Consider the following 11,534-nt stretch of genomic DNA (forward strand, 5'->3'; position numbering starts at 1 on the left):
GAGCTGCGGGTGGGTATTTTCGATGTGGATGGAGCACCTGAACGGCCAGGCGTTGGGACTGTGTTTCTATAATCATAGATTGCCATGCCCAGGCCATAGTAATTCCAAATGAATCATAATTTCAACATACAGCAGCTGTAAAGGATTTTTTTATATATGTAATGTATTCTTTATGGAAATTCTCATTAATGCAAATAAGGGAGGAAGTCACTCTCTACATTACAGCGTGTGCATATCAGTAGGTACCTCCTGACATTAGTGATGAAAATCCACTTCTCATTATGATTACTTAGGAGTTTTGAATTCCTCATGTGTGTAAAATGTTATGGGAAGCCATTATGCTCTTGGTACTGCAAGTATTCACATTTTATTGGACCCTTCAGCATTGCTATTAAATAAACAAATAATACTAATGTGCTCATAAAATATATGAAGATTCCTGAAGTGCTATAATAATATAATATCCCATCTCTCCTTCCAGTTGAAAGTCTTTTAAGTGTAATTCGCACCGTCGGAGGCTGACCCAGAAAACGTTTTTTTACTTGTGGGTAATAATCTTTATGCGAGGCTTATGTTAGCCGTATGTCCTGGTTACAAAGCAGGGGACAAATCTAGTTTCTTTCCTGGCTGACCTTGGACAAGCCCCCTTTGCTCTCTGCGCATCATTAGTAGGGTGGTGGACCTGTACGCAGCATGGGTCGCTTCTGCCAGGTACCGTATCAGTGTTTCTGCAGCGGTGAAGGGATATTATTTGCCTGAATTGCTTCTTCCGTGCGTGGCATAACCGAGCAGGTAGCAATTGCTGTGGCGAGGTCTTGAGCGAGGGTGCAGGAGCAGGAATCTACCTCTGTTTTCAGGGCTGGAGCGTTGTTGGAGCATTGCTGCTCTCTGCAGGGCTTGCTGGATGCTGCCCGCATCCGAAATCCCCACCCGACTCTGCAGGAGCAGCCCCTGAAGTGTTAACAGCAGCCTGCCATCAATGGCCGCTGCTGGGAAATCTAATTTGGGTTTCAGGTTCCAGGCTCTGGACTGTCTTAAGCTAATTATGAATTTTGAAAGGAGAGGAGGAAAACAGAGCAGGAGGAGCGAAACCGAAGACTTTGAAGTAAGAGTGACTGGGGCAGCCAAATAGAAGGGGAGCCTGCTTGTGGGCGAGAGGTAATGGGGATGGACACTAGTCCTCTCCTCCTTTTTCTGCTTGCATTGAGGACCATAAATGCAAGGAATTAACTCAAAAAGTGAAGTGGTATGTTTGATAAATTGCATATCAAGCCTGCTGGGAGGATTTAGGCAGCAGCAATCACTGAAAGTGCAACAAAAGAATCATCTTTACCATGTGAAAATGTGAGCAACTGAGTCACATTGGGTACATCTCGATACTGATTCTGTTTGCTTCTGTGTTTTTGCTTGTCTTTAGAGTATCAAATCTGTTGGTAGAGCACAGTCCAGTCGGGAGTGGTGCCTACAGGTCGGTGGGTGAGTGGCTGGAAGCCATCAAAATGGGCCGATACACGGAGATCTTCATGGAGAACGGATACAGTTCGATGGATGCAGTGGCTCAGGTGACCCTAGAGTGAGTAGTGCCCGGATCATTTTCACCTCATTTGTTGGAATTGCAGAGGGGGAGAAGACAAACCATTCAAAAATACATAAGGATGAGACTGCAGAAAGGAAAACCATTACCCTTTGTTTGCAGTCAGTGGTTTTAGCATCTGTATTGATGATAACAAGTGCAGGGAAGACTGAAACTTATGGTCACTACACTGGCAGCCAGTACTTTGGATCCTTTACTCACAGAAATTAATGCTTGAGTTTGACTAGTTGCCAGGCTGTCCTCTTGACGCAATAGCTGTTGATTATTTGGGGTTATTGACAAGTAAAAAAACCCACCCTGCTCGTAAATGTATAGGAGCTAGAGTCCCTGCTGAGGTATACTGGCTTTACACTGGATTAGCTGGTTTCACAGTTGATCTGGACGTAACCAAGTGGGCAGTCGTGCCTAGTAAGGTGTGGAAATAGTATTCAACATTAACAGAAATAAGAAACCGAAACAGAAGAGCATCAGCAAACCCATAGCCCTAGGGGAAAGGCTCCCTGGCCGAGACTCTTCCTTCTGAATGTGCCCTTGGATTTTGCACATGAGTATGACTGGAGTTGGGGTGACAGCACTCAAATGACTTGGTAAATGCCTTGGGGCTGCTGGTTTGTTATGCTTCACCTTTAATTGCCTGCCTTGCTTGTGTAATGACATCTGTACTTTCCTCCTGCCGCTTACTCAAACTCGCCCGAAAGGCTGCCTTTCTAGCTGGGTTAATTTGAGCTTAGTTTACTGCAAGCATTAAGGCAGAATGGGAAGGGAAGGGATTATGCTCGGTGCTGCTTTGGAGAAGTTTGCGGCTCCTCCGACCACATGCAGATTGCCAGTGCACATACAGAATCAGTGCCAAGGATTGGGAATAAAACAAGAAAAATTCCCACACCCCACAGAACCACAGCATTTCTCCTGTCTGCCACAGAGCTTGCTGTGGAGCTCACGGTACATGGTAGGAGGTCCTTTGCATTTGATGCAGGTCAGTAACACCTCTGTGGAGTTCAGTTTTGTGTTAGATACATGGAGCGAGTGCAAGAGCTTATTTGCTCCACTCACATCACCAGTATTTATCCCTTACACATGGACTCATCCAGTCTATCTTCAGGCATTCATGTGAAAACCCTGAGCTAGGGATTAAATCTTCTCTAGCAACTATCTAGGGTGTCAAGGTGTATGGATTTCTACCTAGATCCTTTTTTGGGTGCCTGAGACTCTTACATGCAGTTTCCCAACCTGATTCTGTAGTTATGTGCCCTGTTACTTTGGCTTTTGAGGACTCCACAGTTCCTTACCTACTCGTCTCATATGGCAGTACCCAGAAACACCAGACTTCGGGGCTCCATTTAGACTGGTGATTTACAAACGTTGACCAAGGAAGAGGTCCATCCCCAGGGTGGTCAGAGTCCATGCAGCAGAAAGACCTAGCCAGAGGATGAGTGGGAAGAGAAGCGATAGGATGAGGCAGTAATTTAAGAGGAAAGAAAAATGTTGGAGCATTCCCCTCTACTGTCCCACCTCAATCTCATAACCAGAGCAAGTTCTGATAGAAAATGCAGATTTCCTAAAATATATCACAGACTTGTTGCTCTTTGGCTGCATTAGTCCTATCAAAGAATAAAACTAGGTTTCACAAAAGCTTCTAGTCTGTTCCTCTTCAGAACTGTATGCAATTTCAAGAGCTCTAAAAGAAATGCTCAGAAGTTAAATGCTTTGTTTTGGGTCAGAGAAAATGTTGAGTTTGAGCCCAAATTAATGGTTATTTTTGACACTAAATTAGAAGTTTACTTACTCATGTAGTTTTAAACAGTCTTAGCATCCCGTCCCACTGACAAAACTATTCCTAACCTCCCATTTTCTTGAGTACAACATTTCAGAATGTGTAATAATCGCCTTAATTTAACTTAAAAATTTAAATACTTCCCTATATTTACTCACTGGTATTCCAGAAATTTCAAAAGTACCCCTCAAAATCTTTTCAAGCTACCCAAAAGTACTTCAAAATGGTTTTTCTGATTGCCAATGAACGAAGAAATCCATTTTCTGTATGGTTCTAGCCAGAAAGACACGTTGGTTCAAAAGTCTTTAAATAAGATTGTAGCTGCCAGAGATGCTCTGACCCTCACGAGCTCCAAACTGCCTCTAAGGCCCCCTCCACCAGGTCCCAGTATGTTCTCTATAACACAGATGTCATCCTGCTCTGGTCCTTTACTGGCCCCAGTGAAGACAATATACCTGAGCTGCTCAGCTTCAGCTTTCTTCCAGGCTTTTACAGCAGCAGAGTAGTGCAGAGGAGCTGACACTCCTCTGTCAGCCTGGGAGCCTGGGGAGCTTCTGGATTTGGGGTTTTTTTTTTAGCTGAAAGGAGACGTTTCATGAATCCATCTTGCATTTCAATTGAAACTGAAAAAAGGTTGAAATTAACTGCAACTAGTTAGCTATCCATGCCAGCAAATAAATTGCACCCCCAGCTGGCTTGGACAGAGAAGCTTGCATAAATAAGGCTTGGTTCTTGAAGATCTCAGCCCACACACCTTTGTGTTGCAACAATGGCTTAGCAAGAAGGCTTGACCCCACCTGGGTCTATTTTTGGGAAGACTGTGGAAGGTTCATTAAAAACTCAAAAAGCCATCCAAATGAAGACTTCTCTCACCCCCTCTCAAGTATAGTAAAAAAAGAAAAAAGACCAGATTCTCAGCTGTTAAAAAAGGAGAAACCCTCATAATGGCTTAAGAGGAAAGGTGTGCCGTGTTGAAGACCTGAACCATGTGCTCAGGCTGATGTAAACTGGCAGATTGCCCTTAAAATCAACAAAGTAAGGGAGAGAAATGGCTCCTGGGTGGGCTTAGCTGAGACAATCATGGGTTCTCCAGAAAATAACCACCAGAACAAGCAAAGTTCTTTAAAGGTTAATACATTGGGGGTTTTGGTTTTCTGGAGGTTTTCATTTTTTTCTCCCCGTAAAAGGGAACAACAAAACATTTGTACTCTGCAAAGGAGAATTCAGGTTAAATGTTCCTTGTCATTTTTAATAGAGGCAACTGTTCAGTATATTTCAGAGCTGGGACTTGGGGGGATCAGGTGAAAAGATGATCTGAACATCTGAAAGTAGCTTGCTTTCCCCAAATGACATCAGTAAGACAGTCTTTACAGTTTAAGAGGTTGCCTTCAAATACCATCCAAAATGATCTTCCCCAAATTCAAACTGTGTAGGAAAAAGATGTGGAAATTAGATGGAGAGAGGACAACTGGATAACTGCTGCCAGAAGACGCAGGAAAAAAAAATGATGATGGTAAAGAATTTCTAAAATCTACTGAAAAAAATTGCTAGTGCTGTAGGAGGGGTTGGCCATAACGCTGATGGGACTGGTGACTGTGGGCATCCAGCTTGTGGCCTCTTTACAGGACCTGGTTGAAATGGTAGATGTTCAGCATTTTTTTTAACACCCCCGCCCCATAGCATGCAAAGCAAAATGCCAGTCACTGCCCTGCTTTTTTCAAACTGATGGCTTGATGCATTTATTCCAGAAAAGAGTAGTATTAGTGACAAATTTCTGAAAGCAAAAGTTTAAAAAGTTAAAACCAGTGAATATCGCCCCAAGTCCTGAGCTCTGCCTGCTTAAGCAAAGACCTGAAAATGTATATGTTCAAACAAAGAGTGATTTCTACATTTAGCTCTAATTCTTGCAAAGGGACGAATCACCTTGTGAAAAGTGGAGCCTCACCCTCCACCCCCTCTTTCCAACTGGATATCAGACTTGAAGGCAACCTTTCCAGTGGACCAGACCTGCTCTTTAAACTTGTGGACCTCCTAGTGACTTTGAGTGTGTCTGGAGCTCTTTCAATCCACTGCAAGAATAACTTTACCAGGACAATACTCAAGAATAGATAGATCCGTGACATGAGTTTCAGTCTGAGCCTTGACTGGACCAATTACTAACTATGTGGACTACATACTTCCACCTTTTGAAAGATCTGTACTCACTGAATCTCAGGACACCCTGTTGTTTGTTATTAGATGAAGAGCTCTGAATATTTGTAATAATATGTGCTGTGTTGCTTTGCATTGTATTTTATTTTTGTTCCAAAATAAAATAAATTATTTATTAAAAGTTATACTGGGTAAAGAGCATTTAAGAATTCACCTGCTCTAGATGCTTATTCTTAATGTGAAATCTCAGTCCTGAGATTGTGATATTGTGTCTGATTCTGAACAAACCGGTTCTCATCTTATAATCAGGTAGGATGGGAATAATGAATAAGAGCAGATGAACTCTTAAAAAAATATTTTTAAGTCCTTATTTCATGCAAAAGTCCCTAGCAGGTGGATTCCTCTCTCTTTAGCGTCTTCTGGAGGTCTTTGAGGTTCTTCTTCTTTCCCCTCATTCAAACTGACAACTAACTACGTGAGTAGTCCTGGTTTGCCTGAGCAATTGTAGAGTTACACCACATGAAGAAGAGTGGTGAAATCTGGCCTGGATGGGAGATAAAATACAAAATATCTGTGGTAGGTTGACGGCTGCCGGCCACAGAGATCTTTCAGGAACCTGTCCCTTTTGCTTGCATGACTAACCAGCTGGTGAGGGGGGTTGTATGTTATGTGGCAATCCAGTCCTAGTCTACACTGTGTTTGACAAACTGGTCCATGGTGTATAAGTAGTTCTGTTTGTAAATAAAATGTTTCAAATATATTTCTTACAACGTGGAGACCGTGAATTCAACCCTTGCAAATGGAGGATACTGCAGGGAAGGGGATACCATGTTGTCACTGGCACATTGCAGCTGGGCTTTTGTGCAAGGTGGTGGTAAGAGAGCAGCATGCACACAGCTGTGTACAGACTGCTTGGGATGAGCTGACACCAATTTTCCCCTCTATTTCCTAGGCTTTTTGGTCAGCTTAGGTTGGGCTCTTAGTACTGTGTTGGCCAGTGATTCTAATTCCTGCCTGTTTCCATTTTCGGCCCTATGCGAATGAAAGAGAAGTGAAAAGGGGAGAATTCTCCCTGAAACAAGAAAAGTTGTCTAATTGCTGGGGGGGGCAAGTAGTTTGAAGCAGGGAGACCCCACAGCACATGGGTGCACGTGTCTCCATGGTCTGGGGGAGCGCCCATGCTGCTGCTGCAAGTGTCACACACAAGACCCAACACCAAAGGTCGGGTCACTTGCACGGCAAGGTGTGGCCTGGATCCTGATCGCAAGTGTCGTTAGCCCCCAGGTCTTGGTTGTGCCTTTTCTTGCAGGGAATTGCACATTCCTATTGCAAAGCCCTAGTAGATACCCACACACATCTGCTCTGTGAAGCTGAGCCCAGTGAAATTACCAATCGGCTGCAGTAATGTGAGCAAGGCAGCTCTGGACTGGAGCTTGAGAACAGTTGTTTTGCAGCTCTTTGGCACAAAGTTGATCTTTTTGTCCCCAAACCAGCTAGTTTGCGCACCCAATTTTGTTTAAAGTTGGCTTCTGCCTTACGCTGCCTTAAGTCCTTCAGTGCTGGATGCGCAGGAGCGTATAATATGCTGTAAGTCACGCTTGAAAAATGGGAATTAAAGCTTCTGCATTCTCTAGGCAGTTTTTAGAAATTGTTGTTGCTGGCTTTGCAACGTGCGAGGTGGCCTTTGAATAAAGCTACTGATTTTATACTAGGTGACCATCTGGCTCAGGAGCTGTTGTCTTCTGATCCGTCTTTGCAGAGGTGAAAGACCGCACGGTAGTTTATGTTCCGTCTTTGCAGACGTGAAAGACCCCACGGTAGTTTATGTTCCCTCTCTGAGGAGTCCCCACGCTTTTGGCCAGAGTTCCACATTCGAAAGGATTTGATATTCAAAAAAAGTAGACTGGATCCCCTGGTGAGCAGCTAATGGACTGAAACCAGAAACTCCTTTTTCTTCTTTCTCTCTTGTAAATCAATGAGGATGATTCTCATCATGATTGACTTAAGGATGTTGAGTTAAGGGGATACTATAAGGGGGGAAAAAAAAAAAAAGCCGTGTAGTGAGTAGGGTTTATTTATTAGACTGATGGGGCTGTGTGTGGAACACCAAGACGTACATGCCTTTCTTATAGTTTCAGGCTATTTTTCCTGCATAACATGCAAGAGTATCAGAAATGATACATCTGCGAAATACATGGTGCTGGATTCTCAAAAGAGCTCAGCTTGCACTTTAGATACCTGGGGAAAAAAAAAAAAAAGCTGAATTTTCAAAAAGTTCCAGCAGAGCAGCACTCAGCAGGGGGAAGATGGATGTTGGCTCTTAAAAACCAGGTCCTGTACCAGGTTGTTTTGTTTTTGTTTTTTTTTGATCTTTGGTGTGAACTTCCAACTGTGCTGTGTACATAAAATAAATTGCATGTAACAATAGCATTACTACATTTTCCTTCATTATTAAGATGGCTTGCTGAACTAGTTTCACAATTCAGTGGAGGCAGAAATGAAAGCATGTCCCCCTGAGAAGGTAGACACCTTTTGCAGGTGCTGCAGCCTTTTCTCTGCCAGGTAAGGAGTGTTGCTGATGTGTGTCTCATTGACCTCCCTCGCTCCGTGCTCCTTACACTGTGATTTCCCCTAGGCGTCATCAAGATGCATCACCAAAAAAGGGTATGATAATGAAATGAAGTGTTTAGCCTGGAGCAGAAAATCTGGTATTTTCCAAATCAGAAGGCTGAAAGTGTGACAATCCTTGGAGAACAACAAATCTAGCTTTTGGCTTCAACCAGCTCTATGTTAACGTATAAGCCTTCACTCAGGATTGCTTTTTATTCAAAGCAATGTTCACCTGTGTAATTTTTGGACATGGATGGTTGGTTGTATCCTCACAGGAGAATGTGAAGCTCCTGAGCAAGGTACACCTCCGTGGGTGGCTCACACAATGTTGTGTGGAATGTTGTGGTGGTCATTGCATGTGTTCACCTGCAGTTTGGCATGCAGCTGTGCTGTGAGCTGTAGGCCAGGCTTACAATACATCTCAGGTGATGGTTGGGCTCCCAGGTGTGACTGGTGATCCCCAGCCCTTGCACGTGCCAGCCCTGCCAGTGTGGTTTCCAAAAAGCACCTATGTGTTCGAGGAGGTCATGTCCCGCTGGCTTTCGGTGGAGAGCTTTCACCTGAAAGGCTTGCGTGCAGCGTGTCAGCAGCTCTGAGATTCACGTGTGTATTGGGAAGACTGTATATTCCTACTTTGAAAACATCCTTTATTCAGTCCAGCCTGGAGGTAGAAAGTGAGGGGCTGATATTTCTCTGGTGGAAGTCTTCGGACAAAACACTACGTCTCCTTTAAGTCAAGCTGCTTCTCTAACAGTCTCTGTGTCTTGTGTTAGAACCACAGATGCACCTGTCTTGATGTTTCTTCTGAGCTTTTGTTCCTACAATTTCTTTGTTAACACTTTTCTCACTAGAAAGAAATCCCTACAATTATACTCTGCCATAACCTGTGGTCTTACCTGGCTCTAGATGTGTCATTAAATCTGATCACACGAGGGTCCTGCTGTAGTATCTCCAGGGGACGACTTGTCCCACTCCTGTCTTTGTATAGGATAAGTTGTCCCCTGGAGGTGACTCTTTCACTCCATCATCATCAACCTTGGTGATTTCCTTCATCTATACACCCAAATTTTAGAGGGCTGAGCTGAGAAAACAATCTTTCCTCCTAATCCTGCAGTTCATAAACTATCTTATTTTACAGCTTTCCTGTAATGGCAGCCCAGTAGACAGACTCAACACAAATGCCTTTGGCTTGTAGAATTCACCCCTCAAAAAAAACCCAAAAGTGGGTTTACAGGAAGATTTACAAAGGCCCAGAGGGGAGCTGCATTGCCAATTCCTGTTGACTTTAGGGGGTCATCGGGGTGGTGGCTATGCTCGAGGCTTTTGCCATTCAACGCTCAGTAGGAACTGGCTCTAGGGTTGCAGTTTGTGTATCTTAGGCTTTGCGTAGTCTGAAGAGGAAGGAACCATGGATTGACCTCACTCCTCACTGCTCGTATCCGGGATCAAATACCAGCCTCTCCCAGGAGAAGAGGAAACTGCAACACAGGCTTTTTTACATGGCTTTTCTCTTGGAAGTAGGACTTTTCATGCATAGCAGAGTCCTTGGCCAAAGGTGACGCTGACACTTTGCTGTCCAGCTTTTCTCCTTGGCCAGTGAGGTGATCTTGGTCAAATCATGTCACCTCTCTGAGATACTGTCAGCCATTAAATGATTTAATAAAACAAAAAATGTGGGAAATTAAACTTGCCAACTAAACTTGGCTTTGGGAGCTGCCCATGGTAAGAGGTAGGCGCTGGCAGCAGCAGCAGCGCGTGCGGCGCGTGGTGTGCGCGGCGGCGTGTGCCTGAGCGGTCCCTGGAACCAACGTCTGCTTTCTCCCACAGGGATTTGAGGCGGCTGGGAGTGACACTTGTTGGTCACCAGAAGAAGATAATGAACAGCCTTCAGGAGATGAAGGTCCAGTTGGTGAATGGGATGGTGCCATTGTAACTTGGTTTTAAAGTTGCTTCCTCAAGTGGGTCAGTCCTGCACTTTGTACACTAGCCCTGAGATTTATTTTGACTAAAAAAAAAAAGAAAAGATAAAAAGGGAAATTCAGTGGTTTCTATAACTGAAGGACATTGGCCTCTGCCGCAGTGTTTCTAAAGCAGTGTTTGACTGAAGTTTTCCTTTTCTTCCTATTTGTATCCTCATTTTCATGAAGTTAATGTAAGATGCATGGAACATGGAAACGAATCTGCTGTACATGAGGCTAACCCGTCTCTTAAGCTTCAGCGACTACAACAACAAGCCTTCCCACCACACGTTGTCTGTACATGGGAGATAGATAGATATATATATAGCACTTTTATATACTGAATTACAGCAGCACATGGTAATACTTCCAAGGACTGACTTGAGTGGAGGAGTTCTGTAGCCGTTCGTGGGCTCCCAAAAGCTGCGGTTTACTGAAGTTTAACTTCGAGTCTTACTTGTCTACAGAAGTGTATTGAAGAGCAATATGATTAGATTATTTCTCGATAGATATTTTGTTTTGTAAATTTAAAGAAAAGAAAAAAATGCTGTTACACAGCATTAAGTTATAGAGACTAGTGTATAAACATGTTGCTTGCTCCATGGCAAATACAATACAGGGTGTATATTTTTTTTCCTCCCTCTGTGTTACCAAGTTCTTTTCGTTTGCTTTTCTGGGAGGATAATACACGACAGAGATGTATATACTGTACAGTTTGCTACGCATCAGGTACAAGATCGGGGCTCTTTCCTTGATTTGTTCTTTTTTTTTCCCCTCCTCTTTTACTTTGTTTTGTTTCCCTTTTCTGTTACTGCTATGCTTTGTATTTTTGCTGCTGTTTGGTTTGAGCAACATATAAAACCTTCAGGAATTTTGGTTGCGTATATGAGGTAGAGGGAGTCTGCTTAAATAAAAGGCATCACCCCCTCTTCCTTTCCACCATGGGCTGGGGACATCCAGAAGAAGAAAAGTAATAACATCTGGTTCTCGGTGGCCTCCAGCAACAACGTGGCATCGGTTACCATGTATATGAGTCCTGCTCAAAGACAGCATGGGATTGCCTCCGGAGCAGCATTTCAGCCCAGTAGCCATCACCCAGTGCAGCCCTCACCCCTGTCGCTGGAGCCCAGGAGAGAAACCACAAGGTGGTTTTAGCTGGAAGGAAGGGATTTTGCTGTTCCTCTTCTCATTCTGGGGGTTAAGCCCTGGGGTGCAGTGTGGAGGCGAGCCCGTGGTCATCCAGCATGGAGATTTTGCACTATTTCCCCCAAAGGGGTGGTGATGGTGGGATTATTTTGGGAACTGTGGTGTCACAGGTTGTCTCTCTGGGCATTTTTGGTTTGTGGATGGACCTGGCCACTTTGGGGCAGAGCACAGAGAGGAGGGAAGAGCAGAGCAGCCCAATGTGGTCACAGCAGTGGCATCCGTGGGAGAGAAGGTGCCATCC

At 44.1% G+C, this 11,534-nt stretch overlaps 1 protein-coding gene across 1 annotated transcript in view; it reads left to right on the forward strand.

Moving 5' to 3' along the window:
• EPHA5 (EPH receptor A5) overlaps nt 1-11,061 on the forward strand; it is a 183,689-nt gene extending 172,628 nt beyond the window's left edge. Inside the window, exons 16-17 of the mRNA XM_009884013.1 lie at nt 1,418-1,573; nt 9,957-11,061. Coding sequence (XP_009882315.1) covers nt 1,418-1,573; nt 9,957-10,062 — 262 coding nt within the window. The 3' untranslated portion in view covers nt 10,063-11,061. The remainder of the gene's footprint in view (nt 1-1,417; nt 1,574-9,956) is intronic.
• The last annotated feature ends 473 nt before the right edge of the window (nt 11,062-11,534 follow it).

This window comes from Charadrius vociferus, unplaced genomic scaffold (genome assembly GCF_000708025.1).
Source record: "Charadrius vociferus isolate BGI_N301 unplaced genomic scaffold, ASM70802v2 scaffold4, whole genome shotgun sequence".
Lineage (NCBI taxonomy): Eukaryota > Metazoa > Chordata > Aves > Charadriiformes > Charadriidae > Charadrius > Charadrius vociferus.